Genomic DNA, 21,974 nt, shown 5'->3' on the forward strand with positions numbered 1-21,974 from the left:
CATAATTTAGTAAATTATGGTCCATTTAGAGGAAAATAGACGATAAAGCAGGGTATGCTTGAGGGCGGGACTACCTTGTGATTGACAAGTTGCTACCATGGTGACCTGTCAATCAGACAAGAGGGACTTCCGCTGCACTCTGTAAATTTAACCAGCGCCACTGAACAAGCTTATTAGGATTTGGCTAGTAATTTGGCTAAGTATTTTTTGTTTTAAGCCCACTTATTTCCAGAAGGTCAGTACATCTAAATCTGTTGGATAAACCAAAAGCTCCTTCTAATGTTTCCACAGGTGCCTGTACTTTAAAGTTTCTTACTGTCTTTGTTGTTGTTACAGGAAGCTGCCGTCCTCCAACCTCCTTTTTTTTTTGTCATAATTGGCCAACTGATAAAAACAGCAGTTGATGTCATATGTGCTTTTTCTGAAAAAGGTCAGCTTTTTTCAACTTCAGAAAGCGCTCTGCTCAGCCAAAAAAGCAGCTTGGTACGCTGCTTTTTTAAAGGCCAGCCACATTCGGAGCATGTCATTGTTTTCTAAGTAAAAACAAAAAAGACGAGCGCACACACACACACACTGCAGCTCCACAGCTTCTGCTCGGTCCTGGGACACACGAGCGAGATGGATGTCTGTATTAAACCGGGGAGAGTGAAAAAGATATGGAGAGAGACAAACAAAGAGGAAATCTTAGGGAGATAAGTAGAGAGATAGAGAGGCGAGAGATTCAGAGTGGTATATAGAGACCCGGAAAGTGTGTGAGAGAACGAATGTAAGAGAGGTTAGAAAGAGAAAGAGCTTTTGAGTCCTGAATAGTGTAACCAAGTGAATGAGAGTGAAGTAGATAGAGACGGACAGAGAGGAGGAGAGATTGCAGATGTCATGTTGACGAATGGGCTGACATTTCCCCTGCCCTCGCTAATGCTGTCTCACTGCTGACACTGCTACTGTACACACACACACACTTTAAGTTTCTATCTTTATTGAATCTCTCTCATATTTAATTTGACACAATAATTAAATTTTTTCTTCTGCTCTCTCACACACACACACACACTAGGGTTAGGCGATCGCCTCTGTTTTTATATAGTCTGATCATGGCTACTTGAAATCACAGAATGGCAATCTGATTGCTAGGGGGCGGGGTTACTTTGCAGCGAGTCAGTAAAATGCCAGAATGGAAGAAAAAGGCTTATTAACTGTAAGAGAAACCACCAGAAACATCTGTAAATGCACAGTACAGTGTTTCCCACAGAAATTACCATGCAACTGTGGCGCGGCGGGGAGAAGGAGGGTGCAATCGATAGCAGCTATATACAGCCTGTCAACCTGACAACCCAGCTGTATTCTAATGTTAACATATCCGTCTCTGACATTGACAGTTAACATCTCAGAGTTAACTTCAATGCATTAGTTTTTCTATAAACACATTGCTCCGTTTCAAAGCGGAGGTGCTGAGTGAATCAATGCTCTGCGCGTAGCTCCACCATAAATTATGATTTCACTCATTACATTAATTCATTTAGCTGACACTTTTATCCAAAGTACTGTATATGTCAGAGGTCGCACACCTCTTCTTGCTCAGGGACACAATGGTGGATGGGTCACAGTGGGAATTGAACCCAAGTCTCCCACACCAAAGGCAAGCATCTTATCTATGCGCCATCACCACCCACTCATATTAAATAGTATATAGCATTGATATTGTGGCATGTTGCCACAAATAAATCAATGACTGGGAAACACAGCAGTGCGGTGCAGATTCTAGAGACTGTTTTAATGTCATCTTAGGTCTGATAGTGAGTTAGTTAAAATCGCCTTAATATCGACGCATGAAAAACCAATCGCTGATCATCCCTTCAATCGTCGATCCAATTGCCAATCGGAATAACACACACAGACAGACACGCACACACACACACACACACACACACACACAAAGCAAAATGTACTGCCTCTGCTCACACATATCAGTGTTTAAAATCTAAGCTGGAACAAGTGGAGACTTCAATAGTGATAAGATTTCTGTCAAATCCAACCTTTTTCTATATCTACACATGTTCTGGGTTTCAGGTAATATCTAGATGTAAGTGATTACAAAATAGAATAAAGCAAATAGAAGTGAAGAAGCGAAAATTAATGAGTCAAAGGCACAGGAAGATAACTTTCTAATTTGGTGTGGACGTGGCTAAATTTGCACTGTAAACATCTTATGGATGTTGGTTCTATCTGATGTAGCTTGTTTTTGACTTTAGGCTATTATTTGTAACTGTGGGGTTTATTTTCTTCAAGCATACAAATACAGACTGTATCTTGGCTTTCAACTGTTAACTGATTTACAAACTAGTAGAAGCACTTCTTATTAGAGTTCTATCTTCAGCACCCTGAACATGTTGCAGTTATCGAAAGATCTTGTGGGAAGACCAGACAAGAGCTCTGAAGTCCAACAATCCTCTCTACTGGAGATGGTCTATGTTCATCTACCCAGTTGAGTCTTATCCAATATGGCTTGACATAGTGAATCTCCAGGAGCATTGGCATTAAATAGTCCCTAGAATATAACCCTGGAGGATTTCACACGTAATGGTGATCCATGTTTGCACTGGCCTTCTTCTTAGCACATCTCATAAGGTTACTTCAGGGTTTTAGTATATAAAAGGTTAGTAATACTCAAACTGAAGTTGTTTGCTTAACAAAAATCAAATCAAATCAAAATAAGCTATGTGTGTAAGTTGAAGGAAAAAGACAAATGTGGCTAAAACCTACAGTATAGACAGGGTGTAAGTATGGACATCTTGTTCAGACATTTAACAGTATAACCATTATACACAATCTAGCTGGATTTGACTTCATTATTCTGTCCAACATTGTGTCCATGTTGGCCGTGACCTGTTTTGGGCGAGTGGGATGGGATTTGGTATTTTGCCCAATAAAAAACATTCTTTGTCAAAACAAAAGATGCAGAAGTGGTTGCTTGCCACAGTTAACATTTGTCATGCCGAGCAATGAAATTGAATGCAATGAATGCGCGGATTTAGGAGTTGTTATTTACAACAACCACACTTGTGGCCGTTTTACTGTCACTACTTTTCATCTGGGTTTGCCCCAAGAACATGACGTCCTCATCTATGATGCTCTGACAGGCTTGGTTGTGTTTTTTTTCAACATCGGAGCACAAAGCTACCTTTTGTGAATTGCTGAAAAAATGTGGGCAGGAAACAGGCAAACAGAGGTTTTAATAGAATCCCAAGAGTTCCACAGTGATTAGCAGATAATTTGCTACCATGAAATCGTGCTTTTTTGTCTTGGTTATCAGAGAAAGCAGGTAATGTGAGGTGAATTCAGATAGGGATTGTGTACTCCTCCTAAAAATGTTCCGTTAAATGTTAAATTAAATTCTCTTTTTGTGTCTTTGAAGTCGTGTAGGCTATGATCAAAGGCAGGACTGCGAGCCCTATTCCTGCCGTCATGTGGAGTCCGTCATGACCCGAGGGCCTACAAAATGTTTTCAACACCTTTTACATAATTAAAAAAAAGCTGTCAGTCAAATATAGTTATGTTTACTTCCTACTCCCTTTTGCCTGATCATGCGGCTGTATTACATTGTGTCCCATACAAATACAACACAAATTGCAATGTGGGTTTTTAATGTCCCACTATGTTGAAAATGCAATCAATAGGCAATGCCCAATTTCGTTTAATCCCAAACCCGAATAGTCTTGGACCATTTTATTTTGTTTGAGAGTTATGAGAAGCAAATGAGGTAGAATTAGTCCCCTGGGTGATGTCATTGAAGGACACTAAATCCTTGTTGTCTTAATTAAAGCTCAGTGAAAAGACAAAAATTAGCATGGCCCAAAGCCTCTGTGTGCAACACCACAGGGAAAAAGTTTTCAAGCTAATAATTACGTTGATTGTGCTTGGTAGTCTGAACAAGGATTTCTGAGAATACAAAGCTAAATGAACCACTACAATCATCATCATGGGGAACCATCAGTCACACATGAGTTAGGGACTCACTCTGTGCCGTGTACACTGCAACCACCAACCCTCTGCTTGTTTATGACCATGAAGTGAATAGAGTAAACAATTAGTTTGCACTAAGGAGGTTGTTTCTCACATAATCAGTCTTATACAAACATTTGGGTTGTGTGTGTAACAATACAATTATAGTAAAAGGCAATTCAATTATTTTTTATTATTTATTTACACCATATAAACAAGTAGATTTAATTGATACTCTCAATGTTAGCATTACAAACTTGATTGTGTCTGTGTGTTATTTGGGGCATTAGAATGCAAGACATTAGATAGTAATATTTAGTGTGTACTATACATTAGCAATTCTCAAACTATCCGACGTTTTCTAAGTTGGCACAGTTGCGAAAAGCTCCACAAACTGAGCACCTTTCCAGATTATAGAGTTGTCTTTGAACTTTCTGAATCAGTGTTTACAGTAGTGCCTTTAATACTGTAAATCCTTCTATGCCCAGGCAAGAGCAGTTGGTCCAAAATGCTGCGGTCAGACTCCTGATGAGAGAACTATTGCTCCCATTTTAGCTCAACTTCAGTGGCTACCACTTGCAGTTTAGGATTGATTTTAAAATGTTATTGATCACATTTAAGGCACAGGCTGGACCAGTGCCCAGCCTAAGATCCCCAGACAGAATTCTTTTAGTCATTTCAAATCTGAGGCTGAGGACTAATGCTGACCTTACAGTAGATGATATTTGAAGCAATTTCAAAGTTTGGGACTATTTAGCAAAACGAGGTCAGATGTCTTTGGGTTCCTGTTAAGAAAGTTTAAGAGATCTGTCTCAGAGCTTCCTATACTTACTTAGTAGAACTGTTTTGGTAGAGCTATACAAATATATGTTATTTAGTAGACTGACTTTTGTTCGACCTTCATTTGTCTCCTTAATGGAGGGAATTGATTCTGATACCAATCATGAGATCATGGCTGTCCCTGGGTTCCCTTGATCAGTGTGTTTCTTGGAAACAAACACATGCTCCTGGCATGTGAACACTTGCAACATATTTACTCAGAACATCTGTTTCTAGTTGTTGAATATGCAGCAGTATTTATGGGTAAAAAGGATATCATAACCTCACCAAGTTAAAGTGAATTGTTGCACACCAGCTTGGTCCAGTGATATTCTGACACGTGACAGACAATATTGCAGATTATTATGCAGTAGTATCTATTAGGTGTCTAATGGGAGGCCATTATCTGTTTATTTATCTGTTTATTAGAAGTATAGAAGATTAAATAGTATAAGAAAAAGAATAAAGAATAAATAGGCCTTCTATAAATAATTTGGAAGTGCTCAATTTCATTTTCTTTGCAACACAAGCTGTGATATGGACTCAAAAGGAAAAAGCCTAGCCTACAAGCCTAATGAGAGGCAACTAATGAGAGAGACTGCAATTCCTTCACTGGGCGATGGCTGGTTGATATAAAGTGTACATATGCAAACAGTGATACAAACTCTCATTTATCAAGGACACACGAGCATTCATTTTTATGGCTTTCATGTGACAGAAGCTGGATTTGTAGGTGACAACAGGAGCATGGAAAGGAGGGCTTTTCGTCATCAATAATGCATGTTTGTGATTGGCTGTTACTGACAGCAAAGGTGTGCTCTGTTGGTTTGAAGGATTTATTGTGGCAAAAATGTCTGTTATTCAGTGTGATTTTTTTCTTCAGGTTTAAAATTAATTTGAGTCAAATTTTATTTGGATCACCTTTCAACTTAAGAAAAAGAAAGATATGAACACAAACTGCAAGTGTTGGGCATATCTGATTCATATAACGTTACAGCATCTGCTGCCGTATTTCTACCGTTAAAAAAAAACGCCAGGTCTCTGCCACTGCTCGACTGCGGTAATGTTTACATTTACCTTCTGGGCAATCCCTCACCTAACACAGCTCAGGCTTGTCGCCTCGATTAATAAATCTGAAAGCACAATAACCATTCAGCATTTTGGCAACGCAAAAAGTAACAAACTCAAAGTAACTGTGTATCACTTGCATATTGGTTGGCAGGCAACGGAAAATAAAGTATTTTTTGCCCTCCAACGGAGCGTTTTCATTGGAATGTGACATCACGTGAAAACTATGAATAACCTGTGTAGCTGTTAATGGTATGGGTGGAAATGAGTAGTGGAAAAAAAGCAGGAGATTTATTGGCCAGAGTTACATTGAGTCTTGTCGGACCAAGATGAATGTAAAGCTGATCTGAAGTGGGCATGCAATATCTGTAAACAGACTTCATGGCAATTCATCCAATAGTTGTTGGGGTATGTCACCAAAAACCAACAATGTCAACCTGTGGAATCATGAACATATGTACAAAATTTCATGGAAATGTAGTTTTAGTTTTTTTAGATATTGGATCAAAGTGGTGGACTGACCAACAATGCCATTCACATAGCTAATGCTATGGTTGCCAAAATGGAGGGGGTGTATATGATAGTACGACGGCCAGATGAGAATCAATTTGTTTTGAAGTAGGTCTTAATGATTTTGGACAAAAATCCAATTGCAGTTTTTTTTAACCAATATTGCAATTGCAATTTCATATGCGATACTTTTGTAAGCTCTTTATCTTCTGTATTAGTCAAAACAGAAAGCCAATCAATCATTGTATAGTATGCTCAACACAGTTTTAGATAGATTAAACATACACTGTTCTTTCCTGTAGGCCAGGCCTATATGTTATGATGAAATTAGGTTATGATTGAATTATTATTATGAGCAATGGTGGAGAAAAAGTATGACATTATAATAATTTTAGAGAAAAATAAAGGTAAGCCGCGCACTTGCTGTAAGTCAGGATAGACTGGCCTTTTCCGGACTGATGAGTTTGGTTTTATAACGCTGTCTCAGATATTCCCTGAGCTGACTGGTAGCTGTGTGTGTGTGCGTGTCTGTGTGACGCAGTCGTTTGCGCCATTCGCCACAAAACACTAACATGTGTCTTTCTGTTGTGCATTTTACCTGTCTGCCAAAGTAGTGGGAGGCCCAACAATTTACCCGCAAGTGGTGGGTGCTAATTTCATTCCCTGTTTGACACTAAAGTTTCTGCAGTGTCAGCTTCTGTCAAGCTTGAGACAATTGCACTTGCATACAGAGATAAATAAGCGCTGGCATCTTCCCATGCGTGACCAAAGAAACATGCAAATAATATCTCTGGAAGTTACACAAACTCACATCCATCTCCATGTGTACATCTCGCCATTTTAAAACACATACATCTAAATACAGACACATTATTTATCTCACATTCACACACACACACTGTAGTGGGTGTGTTAAGTATTATGTTTCTCTCTATTGGCTGTTGGCTGACAGCTAATTAAACCCTTCAGTAACATCCTCTGCTGCTGCACCAGAGACAGACATTAGTCACTCTTATCTTCACACAAATGCAGATTACACACAGATGCACATACTCACACACACACACTGAATCAGTAGCACACACAAAAACAGTTTTTTTATGTGGTGTGAAACAGCTCATAAAAACAGCTCACATTTAACCTCATTGTAGCATGGAGCAAAAAAAATGCACACATACACACACTCATTCATCATTTCTTTCTCCATGCATGTAGGCACACACACTCTCATCACTTATTTCTCTAAAGCTAAGAGGTCACTGTCTGTGTGTGGTAGATAACAATGAATTATGGTTTTCTGCACATACACACACACGCACACTAATACAGTCTAAGGGGTTAAAGCACATATTTCACTGACTTTGTCTATGATTATCTGTGTGTGTGTGTGTGTGTGTGTGTGTGTGTGTGTGTGTAATCTGCTGATGTCAACTGTTCCTTTGATAGGCCGTAAAGACAGATATCTCCCCATTGCCTTCTTAATCACATGACCTTTACAAAGTCAATTAAAATGTATTTATATTTTCTCGAGGCTTTGCGCTGCTGATAATGTCACAAGATGAGAGGTTGTTTTAATATCGAATATGTATTTCAAATCTTTCATCGCTTCATTTTATCTTGTGTTGAAATTATTCCATTTTTAACTTGAGTGCCATCTTTTGAACCTTGTGTACATTCTGAATCTTCTGGGGCAGCTTGAAATTGGTTCATGCATTTTAAAATGCCAAAATGTGATGTTTAAATTTGAATGCCACGCAAACTTTAAAGAAAAAGAGATCAGCACTGATGTGTGGTTGAGTATAAAGCAATGAGTGCTATTTGTAAATATACTTTATTTAGTGAGTCATTCTACAGACTTAGATGAATACAAACCTGTCCCCTTAGTTATCCCCTCTTTTCCTCTGCATCCCTTTTTTTTGTGACCCTAGCTATATTTGTATATTTATCCATTTTGGGAATGTGTTGTAATGTCCTAATGTTAAGGCTAAATCAAAAATCTCAAAGCTCTCAGGCCCTCAGAAACAACATTTTACTCCTGGGAATTACATTCTGTGTTCCATCTTTAAAAGTTTTTAAAGTTATTTTCGGTGTGATGACACACTCACAATCATGTGTTTCTTGTTTGAATGTTTTGTCCTAGATCGTTGATCCTTCCAGTCTGGTTTTTGTTTTTGACTCTAGGGAATACACAACCAAGATTTTTTTTTCCTCTTTCGCAGATGTTTTTCTCTTAATGAAGATATATTTAGGAAGGTAGTTAAACAGAGCTTCAGTTCTGTCACTTGATTAACACTTGTATCCTAATTTGTAAGCACACCGCGATAAACAGTGTTTTACTTTTACTCCTGGGAATAAATTTTTTTTCTTTTGTTAGGTTTTATTTTTGTAATTAAGATTTAATTTTGGATATGAAACTATGTCTCTTTTAAATGTAAAACTTTACAGTCACAGAAAGTTGGTTTTACTCTCGTTCATGTACTCTTTTGAAGTTCATAATCATCTTGTATTCATATGTTTTATCTTGGAGCTGTTTCAGTTATACCAGTTTGTATACTCTTGTGATTTGCAGAGAGTCCTCTCCTCTCTAAAAAATGATTTAAAATGTCAGCATATATGGCTAGATGTTTTGTTTGTAGCTTGGAGGAGCACCACAAAACCTGGCAAAGTCTCTAGTCTTACTGGATTCCTATTGGGAAGTCTTAGGAGTATGGCTTTTGGTAACGAAGTGTATTCAGTGGAATCTCACAGAAATGGAGATTTTGGTTTCTCATATCACTCACATGTGTGATGAAATGTGAGAGGCTTTCAGACAATTCAGTTTCAAGTGGAGATTCTAGTGCAAATATTTGAACCTACTTGCCCAAGCTATATACATTATATTCAGTTGTTAAGCCCTTGGAGTTTACTTTACCCGCATATGGCAAAAACACATTGACATTGCAAAATTATTTCTGTATCCTAAAATAATCCCTTTTAAATAATGGATTTTAGTGTTTTAATCCTTAGTTCTGCTCTGCAGTATACATGTGAGATTTTTGTCTGCTATAAAAACAGTCTGACAAGGAAAAAGAAGCCCTGGCTGCTGCTACAAGAAATATAGCAAATTGCATATTGAAGGATAAGGTTATTTAAGGATGAGCCGTGTCTTTTGAATTTTAAAGTCATGTTAACTGCTCTGTGAGGCTGTACTGAGGCACAGCAGTGCTTTAAGGGAAATGCTAAGGTTGGCATGAAGCTTAGGGTAAGTTAAATCAGGAAGACTGACTATCTTCATGCTTATCTATACATTATTTGCTCGATCTCTCTCTGTCTCTTCCCACTTTCAACTCACACAGCTGACTGAGAAGTTTCACGCTTTCAGTTAAACCAATCAGATTTTGCCGCGACCTCATGTGAGCCAGTCATCTTGTTGCTGTAACAGTTCCTTTCTCTGCCACTGTTAGCTGTCATTTCTGTGTCGGATCGATGCAACCCTTCCCTGACATTTTTACCTGATACTGATGCAAAATAAAAAAGTGAATACAATGCATCCTGATGGGAACATGAATGTGTGTTACAGATTTCAAGATAATCCATTCAATATTTGAGACCTCTCAAACATGCCACCCTCATGATAGTGCTAGAGGAAAAGGTAGGGGATTGCCAAAGTCATTGGGATTCACTGTCTGGGGAACATGAATGTTTTCTGAGCCACTCCATCAAGTAGATGTTTCATTTCACATGATAAGTCAAAACTTTGACCTGCTTGTGGCTCTAGAGGAAAAGTCAGGGGATCACCAAAATATGTAGGATTCATCCTCTGGGAATCATGACTTTCTTTTTTTCTAAATTTCGTGGCGATCCATCTAACCATTGTTGAGATATTTCAGTCTGGACCATTTTTGGTAATGTTGGTAATGTTGGCAATGTTGGTCAGTCAGTCTGTCGGACCATGGACCGACAGACTGACCCCTAGAGACATGTCCATCAGAATGGCTAGAAAGGGCGCAAACGCCTCACATGTTCTCAAATGTAAATATGAGAGAAATAATGTGCATTTCCAAACAATGTAAGGATTTACAAAGCAGGAATGATGAGACAGTTGCTCAAGCCATCTAACATTTAAAAAATGTGGTGGATGAGTGAATAATTCCATTGAATTAAGGAGTTTTTGTTTTTTTGTTTCTTTTGCTAATTTAAACTAAGCCAGTTTTGGTGACTATTATTACCCTGACACTGATGCTAACTTTCAACAGGATGTACGCCGTTTACCTGCCTAGTCTTAAAGTGACCTTTATTGTAAATTTAGCAGAAATTGTTCACTTTGCTCAAATGCGAATGCTTAGCAACCTTCATGTGACACAACAGACTTTGTGTTCATACAGAAATAAATGTGATAACTATGTGAATTTAAGGACCTCTAGTACAATAAGTGTCCTTAACTATTTTATTTACACATTAGCCAACATAATTTTAGGTTTAGGCACTGGCATCAGAATCTAAACCCACTAGTAAGGGGTGAATGAACTCTCACCCAACTTCATATCCATTTGAAAGAGAAAGTTTTGGAAAAGTTTCAAATCGTTTGGCATGCAGGCACATGAAAAACTAGTGAAAGAGGCTTCCACTGTACAATTATGTATTTGAAAGGAGTGATCCTTATGCTTTAAAGGCAGTGACATCTTATCTGTCACGTGTCACCATGAAAAGATATTTAAAAAGAAAACAGGAAATGATGTGTTGCTGCCTCGAGGAAGATGATTAACAGCTCGGCTAATCATCTGGTTGCTGGGAGTCCATGTTGCAAATTAAAAAGGACATTTTATAGCACTCTCTGATCTTGCTTGGCAACATGGGAATTTTATTAACTGAACTTTTACCGATTTATCAACCAAGGTTACTTAAAACATCAAACGATGTTGCGCCAAACAGGATCAGTGTACTGTGGCTTATTTGCACCTGCAATAGGATTTTTTTGGGTACATATTTTAATCCTAAAATGGGTTTTGAAACAAATCTGTGAAATTTCTTTGGCTCTTAAGTTTCAGTGATCTAAGGGTGAAGATGTTGGCTTGTGACTGGAGTGCCCCTCCCCAACTCTGAGCCCGTGGAAGTGTCTGAGTAACACTCTTCTGCTTCTCCAGCACACCTCTGGTGGTGCCCTTGACAAAAGCACTTAACCCCACCTGCTCCAGCTGAGCTGCACTGTAGCTGTATCGAGTAACTCCCCGGAGTCACTTTGTGTAATTGAATGAGGGTGAAATGGGTGGTATTGAAAAAAGTGTTCCCAGTCGTCTTTGGCTAAATTTGGTTTGGAAAAAAAACACTGGATGATGAGGCTGTGCTTTGTTGTGAACAATTTTGAACAGCTTTTCAGGCTTTTTATCTTTTTAGGAGTAAATGCATGATATTTAACAAGAATCCTCAGTGTACTTGAGTTGTGCTCTTCTTAGTCTGTAACACAAAGCTAATACTGTATTAGTGTCTTTATCTGTTAACTTAACAAAAGCATCTGTGCTTGTATCTGTATTCAGATTTAATCTTCAAAGTGTTTAAAATATTCTATACTGTTGAATGTGCTTTGAAGTAAATACTAACGTCAGCAACCTAATGAGCTCACAGTGACAATGCCAACATGCTGATGGTACACAGGTATTAGCACTAAACACAAAGCACAACTGAGTCTCAATGTCATTTGTTTTGCAGGTGTTTGGTCTTAAACCAAAGTATTGGACATCTTAAAAATCTGACCTGATGATGGCAGTACATGAAAAGCTAGCAGATCAACAAAAGGTATTACAATTCATCCAGGGGAATTTAAATGTGTGTACAAAATGTCATGGCAATCCATCTAACTGTTGCTGCTAGTGGCACTATCATGACTAAAACTAAACTAAACTAAACTAAGAAAGCTGCTGTCCTGGCCATTTTACATGCAATTTTTAGATGGTCCCTAAGTTCAGCTTGTTAAGTTTAATGTTTAAAGTTCAAAGTTCAACTCTTCATTTTTTTTTGTTTTGTTTTTATACCTTTTTAAATGCATTCTTCATCTCATAAGGTCAATTGTTTTGGTAAATAAACACAATATACTATAAAACAGAATAAATAAACATTTTTTTATTCACATTGTATGCTTTTGTTTCCAACCATACAGTAATTGTAGACGGAGTGACTAGCTGTATAGCATCAGTTGTCTAACTGCCTTGCTAATGGACTGAAACGCTGCTTGAATCATGCTGTCTGTCATACTGACTGACATGACTGATACTTTGTGTGATTGGTTGAATGACCATCTGACAGAGCAGCTAACTGACTGACTGGCTGACTGGCTAAACAACCAAGTATCTGAGGGAGTGACTGTCTGTGAGGAGGGCTGATTGACTGTCCATCTACTCTTAATACAAGGTAAGCAGCCATGTGTGTCCGTGCCAAGAGCAGGTTGAGTGACCAGCGGGCTAATAGCATGACCTCGTACGTAACGCTAACAGGAGAGGAGGTGGGAAGAGAGTTGGAGATGGTGACTGAAAGAGACTGAAGATATGCATGAAGAGAAAAGGAAAGGTGTTTTTTATACACAGAGAAAATGAGTGAAAAAACAGAAATGTAGGAAAAAAGTGGCAAAAAGTGCTGTCATGGTCTGTGGCCATTCAAGTAGAAGACCTTGCAGACAGGGCCTCACACTTATATTAAAGGACAAAGAGGAGAGCTTGGTGAGAAAGAGAGAGAGAGAGGCAGTAAAATGGACAAGATCAGTCCTTATCAAGAAGTAGAAGTAGAGAGTGAAGGAAGAAAAAGAGGCAAATTTAGAGGGAAGAAGGAGAGCTGTGGTAGAGAAGTTTTAGGTGTCGTGTAGGTGTAATAGTGAAAAAGAATGCCTCTATGTCCCTTTAGGCAACAAAAAATCTGGATTGTGGCTGTGGTCTAGTTTTGGCGTGTGTATGAATGCAATTGTGTGCGGACGTAAGTGTGCGCACTAATTCATTTTTTTGTGATTGTTCTACGTTTGTGTATGAGTGTCTGTTTCCTTGTCCCCTTGGGCAAAACTGAGTTTCCTAGAGGGCATAAGCGATGATGACAACTGCTAAACTCTCTTGTGGTGTTACCATGATAATGACATCCCTGGCGTTGCACTTTTGCCTGAGAAATGGCCTTAAACCATAAACTCAGATAGGTAGCAGGAAGGGATCCAAGGAGGTACTACATAGCTGTATGTGCACTTCCATACAAACATTTCAAATAAAACAATGACAGATTTTTTAAACCTAAATCAGAAACTTGCTTGTGAATAATTACAGCAATTGAGGAAAAACCATGATCAATATGATCAAGGATATTAAACCTGCAACAAGCTCAGCGGCTAACAAGGTGGATGGACAGATAAAAGATGCAGTCTCACTGCTGGACACTGTGTCCTTTTTTTCATGTTTTCTTTCATGTATTTATGGTTTTGGATTATTTTAAGGGTCCTCTTTAGCAGCTTCTCTTAATTTTGCTGAGGTGATGGCCCCCTCAGATATATATATATATATAATTAAATTATGTATAGATAGATAGATAGATAGAAACTTTATTGATCCCTGAGGGGAAATTGCGGTGTTGCAGCAGCAAAATTGACACAGAACACAAAAAATACAAACCAGATATATTTACATAAACTAACATAACATATAATGTACAAAATGTCTTTTAAAAATATATTTACAATGTATATTTACAGATATGACATTTAAACACAAGCGCAACTGTGTGTATATTCAGGATGTGCAATTTAGTATCACTTGCAAATATTGAGAGTGTTGAGTATGATGTTTAACTATAATGTAATGTCCTTTATCAATCACATGTAATTCAGTCTCCTCTCCCTGCACAGAGGAGAGTTGTTATGTATTCTGATAGCAGTGGGTAGGAATGACTTCCTGTAACGGTCCTTGCTACAGTGGAGTTGTAGGAGTCTCCAGCTGAATGCACTCTGCTGCCCGACCAGCAGGTTGTGCAGCGGATGTGAAGTGTTGTCCATGATGCTGAATAGTTTGTGTAACATTCTTCTCTCTACAACCAACTCCAGGGGCTCCAGAGCAGACCCCAGCATAGAGCCAGCCTTCTTTATTAGCTTGTTCAGTCTCTTGCTGTCACTGGCTCTGATGCTGCTGCCCCAGCAGATGGCTGCAAAGAGAATAGCGCTTTCGACAACAGACTGATAAAACATATACAGCATCCTGCTGCATACATTAAAGGACCTAAGCTTCCTCCTCAGTGTTGTACTTCCAGTCCAGTCTGTTGTCAAGGTGCACACCCAGGTATGAAAAGTTCTCAACCACCTCCACTTCCTCTCCCAGAAGGTGAATGGTGTTCAGTGTTGTTGTCCTGGTCCTCCTAAAGTCCACCACCATCTCCTTCGTGTTTGTCACGTTTAGGAGGAGGTGGTTGTTCCTACACCACAACACAACGCGGTCAACCAGATCCCTGTACTCAGTCTCATCTCCACCGTTGATACACCCAACAACTGTTGAGTCATCCGGGTATTTTTGGAGATGACAGGACTGAGTTGTGCTGGACGTCTGAGGTGTACAGCATGAAGAGAAATGGTGAGAGAACAGTCCCCTGTGGTGCTCCTGTGCTGCTGACCACCCGTTCAGACACACCACCCCGCAGTCGCACAAACTGCGGTCTGTCTGTCAGGTAGTCCGTAATCCAGGAAGTTGTGGAGGTGTCCGCCTGCATCTTCTGGAGCTTCTCCCGCAGCAGTAAAGGCTGGATCGTGTTAAAAGCACTGGAGAAATCAAAGAACATGATCCTCACAATGCTGCGAGCTTTATCCAGGTATGAATATATATATATATATATATATATATATATATATATATATATATATATATATATAAAATTAAATTATATAATTATTTTTCACATATGTTGTAAGGTAAAAACAACACTATATCAGAATAGATATTGGACAATTCTGCAAAACCCTGGATTACATTCAATTACAACATAATTACACAACTAAAACGTCTAATGCCAGTGTTTATTAAATAACTTTATTTATAAATGTAAAATTTTTTTTTACAAAGTCTGTGCATGGCACCTAAGGCATGGTTAAAGTTTGGGAAAGATCATTGTTTCAATTTAAGTGAAGCTAACTTTAACTGAGGGTCTGTAATGGGGCACAAACTCCAATGCCCTGCACAAAAGTCAGATACGTTACACAAACACACACTTATTTATTGCTTTGCTGCATGACAGACATGCTACTTCCTGCACTGACACTGGGAAATTGGAACTGGATGTAAATCATGCTCTGTAGATTCATAATGTTATTCCTAGCAATACTGTGCTGTTAAACTGCACGCACGTCATTGTATCAAAATCCCTGCTTTTCAGTGCAACAGCTGGTGATGCTCATATATCCATGAAATGCCAACTTTTGACTGGCAATACAAAGACAGGGATGTAATGGGTGTGACGCATGAAGAATCCACTATAAAACAACTGGAGTTAGAGAACAGAACATTTTAATCCAAAATATCATCAGTAAATGTCAGGGTTCAGTGTCAGGTCGCTTGAATCAAAGAGCCTCATTCTGCCAATTTGCACATGCAGCAAACAAACAGGCAGAGATCCATGCAGAAAAGGAAGAGGTGTCTTTTTCTCCGCTGACAGTAACCTCAATGCATAAAACAACCAGGAGACATTATGTATTAACTTAGAGACATGACTCACTTTTCACTCTGCTGTGGCAGCAGCTGCAATAGCTGTTTTCTCCAACACTGAATGCAAAAAGTTTGGTTGCGTGAAAAAATTTATTCAGTGCAATTAAGCCATTGTCAGGCTAATCCAAGGACTGACATCCTAAAATTGCTCCACTTCACCACCTGACATACATCATTCTTTCTTTGTTGAATTTGATATGACAAAAATCTTGGGGCTACACACTGTACTTGTGCTGAGTGGTGCATGCCAGACTGGGGGCAACAGCTCCATCTCGTTACTGCCGGCTACACCTGCAGCATTGTCGTTTCTAATGTTAAAAAAACAACTGTGAGCACGAGAGAGAGAGAGAGAGAGAGCTCCTGTTTTACTGTGCCAGTTGTACGAGCAGTGGATCTGTAGGGATCATTAGAATACCACATGAAGACAGTGTGCTGACAAACACTATTGACATCATTACATTTTAACATGCTTGCAAGTCCATTGTTTGTGCTTGTGGCTGTTTGGTTATTTTGTGGCTTCAAACAAATGAAAGTTGGTGCGACACAGCTGCGGTTGTGTTTATGCGGATCACATGCTGCAGAGCTGCCCGAAGTGCTTGTCCTGTGCCTTTCTGCTTGCTCAGATCACATCCTGTAAATGCAAGTGCAAAGAGAAATGGATGTCACTAATGCATAAAATCCTGTATTTCCAACCCAAACACAATATTGATAACGGGCAATTATGCAAAACCAAAGATTACATTCAATGCCAATGTTTAAATAAATAATTTCTGCGATAACTGCACATGGCAACTATATGCAAAAGAGATGATAGGGAGAAGGATCACAACTTTACTTTTAACCCCTGTGTTGCAGTCTAAAAACAACACATTCAATTCTCTGATCTGCTCAGTAATTGCAGTTTCATACTGTTTGCTGCTGAACAGACTGGCTGTGGTAAGTGGAGGTTAAGCGCATCACTCAAGGGCAAGTAGATGGCGGTTGCAGAGGGAGGAAAGCGTGCTACCCATTCAGCGAGGTCCAGATCTTTCCATCTGGTCTGGACATAAGCCTGCATTTTGAGGGATACTGGGGCTCCTGAGTGATATTTTATTCAACTAAAATGACCATGTTTCCTGATGAAGTTAAGAGATTCAGCCAAGACACACACACACACACACACACACCAGTGACACAAGTAGCTCATAAATACATATTGTAAAAAAACATCTCACACTTTGTACTTCACATGTCCTAAACATGTGGTCAAAAACACCCTGATTTCAGCCAGAGTCTGTCCTTGACTTTGGCTCATTGTGTTTCTGCCTGTTTTATTTTCTTCCTCTATTTAAAGAGTTGACCTTACTCCTTCAATGAGAAGCTGTAGTGCTATTTGTGAATCTACACAAACACACACACATACAGTATATATATATCCACACAGACATCTTGATTGAGTGACAAGGTGAGGAAAAACTCAGACTGATGGATGTCATTTTCCATCATCACCTCTTCCCGCTTTCAGCTTTAATGTTTAAACTCGTCCTCCATTCGCCCTCTCCAACTTATATTCTGTTGCATTTCCTGCGGTCTTTTATTTAGCTTCAATCTGTTTGTCCAATTCAGGGCCCGCCGTGGCCTATCCCAGCACACACGAAAGGTGATGGATAATATAGACTCACCAGTTGACCTGACCTCTACGTGTTTGGATTGTCTGAAGAAGCACCCAGAGGAATCCCACAGGGGAACATGCAGAAAGGCCTCAGGTTGTCAGTGGGTTTGAACTTAAGACCTCCTTGCTTGAGGCAACAGTGCTAGCCACCGTTTGAACCATTTCAGTAGAGATAAGACTATTTCTTGTTTACTTTTTTAGTGCAAGCGTGTGTTTATGTGACTGTGTTGATTTATGTGTGCAATGTACGTAATTGCAATGTGACGTGCACCTGCATATTTCGTTTCGAGTCTTCCTACCACTCAAAGTGCTTTCCAATACATGTCACATTCACCCCATTCACACATATTCATACACTGGTGGCAGAGGCTACCATGGAAGGTGCCAAGTACTCATCAGAAACTGAAAGTAATACCTTCACACACACTCACACTATATTCATCATATTCATGCATGTACGTTGTTGTTACCTTTTGTTTAAAGAGAGTAGGGACTGATTCAAACTCACAACTTTTCAGTTATGACTTTGAACCACTCACAGTATGTCTTAATTATTCCACTGTTCCGGCCTTCTAATTATCTGTGAATAAGGTCAAATAGGTTTTCGAAAAACAACAGCTTTTTTAAACAAGTCATTCAATGAAATTACCTGTAAATAATCACTTGTGTGTGAGTGAAAGAAGCCACGTTTCATTATATTATTTTCTTTGGTTGCCTTTTTTCTTTTTGTTTTAATAAAAATGGAAATCAAATATATGGTCACTTAAAGAAACAGTTGCTAGGGAACTGTTTGGGTTGAAGTTTTTTAGGTTTATTTGTATCCGCATGTTGATATTTGAAATTGTAAAAAAGGTCTGTGAAAGTTCACTGGTCTATTTCAGCACTGTCATCTGAATGATTTGGCTGTTGCTGGACCTTCAGATAACATGTATGGCCCTCCAGTGGATCTGTCGTTTAAAGACATCAGCCATGTTACAGGTAGTATTATATTCCTCTCATTTTTACAGTCTGTAGCTTTACACTAGGTGGTATTTTAATTTTTTATTATTCCTTCTGGTATCCATAATATCCCTGCAGTTCTCTTAGCTCTTCTGTAATAACTCGTAAGTAAGCTTACATTTGTCATGGGAAGGTGTTATTTGCCCTCCCTGCATTTCTAGTTAATAAAAACCTTTTAACGTTAGTGGTGTGATCTTCCGTGACAAATCTGTCAGTTGTTTTCACGTGTCAAGTGCTGTGATGAAAGTAGTGTACTGACTGCAATGCACCACCTTAAACAAACTGATTTTGCAACATAGATATAAATGCAAATATATAAGAAAAACTGTAACACTGTACTGTGTATTTCTGATTCAGGTGCGTTGGCAGAAATGCCCCGAAGTGGCCTGCGGCCTTTAAACACAAACTCAAAGGGGAAGTACCTGAGCTGCTCCATGCGTCTCAGCAACAACAGCATCACTGACCTCACTGGCCTCCAGTACATTCTTAGCCACTTTTTGGCTCAACCGTTGAAGCTGGGCTGGCTGGACCTGTCCTTCAACAAAATCACATGCATAGACCGGGTGAGGTTTTCTCTCTTTCTTCTCTCATATGTTTGCATGTTTGCTTCTTCTGTTTCTTTGCTGTCTTTCTTTCTGTTTTTTTTCTTCCTTTTCTCTTTGCTTTTCAATCATTCCTTGTCTGCCAGCTTTTTAAAATGTAAACTTTTTATTTAATTTGTTTATCTATATTTATACTATATGATACTTACGTATACTCTACTTACTGTATTAGAATTTAAGTTTCTTTTCCAAGGAAACTGTCATTTATGAATTAACTGCAACTGATCATTAAACGTCTACCAGTGTTGATTAAATTACTTCAGCGTTGGGCATCAGCTCATACCTGCTTGTATTATTTAAGCATTTTCATGTTGTTAGATCTAAATTTGCAATTTAGCTGTGTGTGTGTGTGTGCTTCAGGGTTTTTGTGAGCTGCGTGAACTGCGTGTGTTGTACCTTCATGGCAATTGCATCTGGAACCTGTCAGAGGTAGACAAGCTGGGAGAGCTGCAGTATCTACACACCATCACCCTACACGGAAATGCCATAGAAACCCACAAAAGCTACAGGTGGAGACTTAATTATCTTTCAATTTACACAGATTTTCTTCCCAACCTCACTTACTCACACATTCGGCTTGGCTGGTAGATGTTTGTCTGTAACATGCTATTATTTGCAGTCGTTGTTTTCGTCGCTCATATTACAGTACATATCCTGTTCCATCTGCCTAACAACTGATACACACACACAAACACACACACAGAAAGAAGGTCACCCTTCATTGGTTCGATTGCATGCATTGAGCATCTTAATTTAATTTTTTACCTAATTTCATACTACAGTATCATTTATGTGAAATACCTGTGAAGTACTGGCAAGGTCGACTTTGTATTGACTGAAAGATATCTCCCATATTCAAGATTGAATTTGTATTTATTACAGGGACGTGCACATGTCCCTGGAGCCCCTGGATTTAAAGCTTATTTAGTGCTTGTGTTTGTGTGTGTTTAGGAGTCATGTGATTTCCGCCGTGCCTCAGTTGAAGACAATGGATTTCAGTGCCGTGACACGTGAGGAGCGGGTCTTGGCAAATGTTAAGCACCACTGCACCAACCGTGGTAAAAACACCACAGAGAATGTCCCATGACTGTTTACCAAGTCATTTATTTGATTCATCAATGTTTAACCCACTGTCACAGCTTTGAAATGAAATGTTTCCTATCCCGAAAATATAATATTCATCGTTTTTGACTCTGAATTTTTTAAATCTTCTTGAGTTGATGCGTTAAATAATGCCAGTAAAGCTTGCTGAAATTAAATTGCTGGTTATTTCTGGAGTCCAGAGGTTTCCCAAAGTCCCAGTTGCCAGCTAAATCTATCTCTGGCTGGCTACTTCAGTGTGCATAAATTACAGTATGAACTGACTGAACAAGATAATGATAAGGTAACTACAAAACTCTATTAGTATTGTTTGCAATAGAAAGGGTAGGCTTATTCACAAACATATTTGACTTATGGTTGGAATATGAGAGTTTTGTGTGTTGTTCAACTGGTCATAAAATGTGACGGTGTTGGCCTGTTTTACAGATATTACTAATGTAAACAAGTAACTAACAGCACAAGATTACAATGGGGTCATAGATTGTGCCTTTTAATGTGAGCCAGCCGTTCTGCTGTTTTTACTGTAGTTTAATTTACTTTTATCCCAGCCCCCTTTTCAGTGTATACAACCTCTGTTTTGTTTATGTGTGCACTTTGGGAGTTCTAATTATTGTGGCAACAAGAGCACAATTATGGGTCACCTGAACTGAATCTGTAATATAAAAGCAATGTTTGCGTGTGTGTGTGTGTGTGTGTGTGTGTGTGTGTGTGTGTACTGTATGTAATGTGAATGGAGGATGGTTTGTTTACAGATACATGCACACACACACACACACACACACACACACACACACACACACACACACACACACACACAAATAACACAAATATGAATGTGATACATTCAGTTTACATTGTAAACAGCTTTAGGTATCTGCTATTAACGTCTGGTCTTGTTAGAGAAGAAATGTTGACCATAAATCAGGCCTGAGGCTGATTTAACTGGCTGCTCTCCAGGCTCTATTTGGTGCAGAATCATGTATCAGTGTTTCTCCCTGCAAAATCTTTAATTGGCGGGATGGAAATGCCCCTGAATCAGCATTTAGACCATGTGACACAAAAGCTGACCGCTGAAACCAATACTAATGAAATTTTTTGAAACTGAATTTAGTCCTTGCGGGACTAAACACTGAAATTGATGTGTGTCTAAAGTAATTCTCTGTGGCAGTATTTAGACCTCAGCTTCCTTTGAAACCTGTACTAACATGGCTCTTTTGAAACATCATTTAGACCGTGTATTTCAAACTGTGCAATGAAGCCAATATCAATGACTATGCTTCAGTCAGGATGGCAGCTGCTCTCAGCAGGAAGGCCCACTTAGACTTTTACAGTGCTTAAGGAAGCACTTACATGCACTTTACAGATTTTGACTTTCATTGTTAACATTTCAGATGTGCTTTTCTATTTCAGTATGTATATATATATATATATATATATATATATATATTTTTTTTTTTTTTTTTTTATTATTATTTTTTTTCAACAAAGGATCTGATCATTGTTTTCAGGAAACAGGAGATAAAGACACACTCCTGT

The 21,974-nt window shown here is 38.8% G+C and overlaps 1 protein-coding gene across 1 annotated transcript; it reads left to right on the forward strand.

The window, feature by feature from the left end:
• The first annotated feature begins 18,552 nt into the window (after window positions 1-18,552).
• LOC123983097 (leucine-rich repeat-containing protein 51-like) lies at window positions 18,553-20,528 on the forward strand. The gene is made up of 4 exons (XM_046069225.1): window positions 18,553-18,714; window positions 19,093-19,298; window positions 19,698-19,846; window positions 20,289-20,528. The coding sequence occupies exons 1-4, from the start codon at window positions 18,663-18,665 to the stop codon at window positions 20,422-20,424; spliced, it is 543 nt and encodes a 180-aa protein (XP_045925181.1). The 5' UTR covers window positions 18,553-18,662; the 3' UTR covers window positions 20,425-20,528.
• The last annotated feature ends 1,446 nt before the right edge of the window (window positions 20,529-21,974 follow it).

This window comes from Micropterus dolomieu, linkage group LG14, assembly GCF_021292245.1.
Source record: "Micropterus dolomieu isolate WLL.071019.BEF.003 ecotype Adirondacks linkage group LG14, ASM2129224v1, whole genome shotgun sequence".
NCBI classification, from domain to species: Eukaryota; Metazoa; Chordata; class Actinopteri; order Centrarchiformes; family Centrarchidae; genus Micropterus; species Micropterus dolomieu.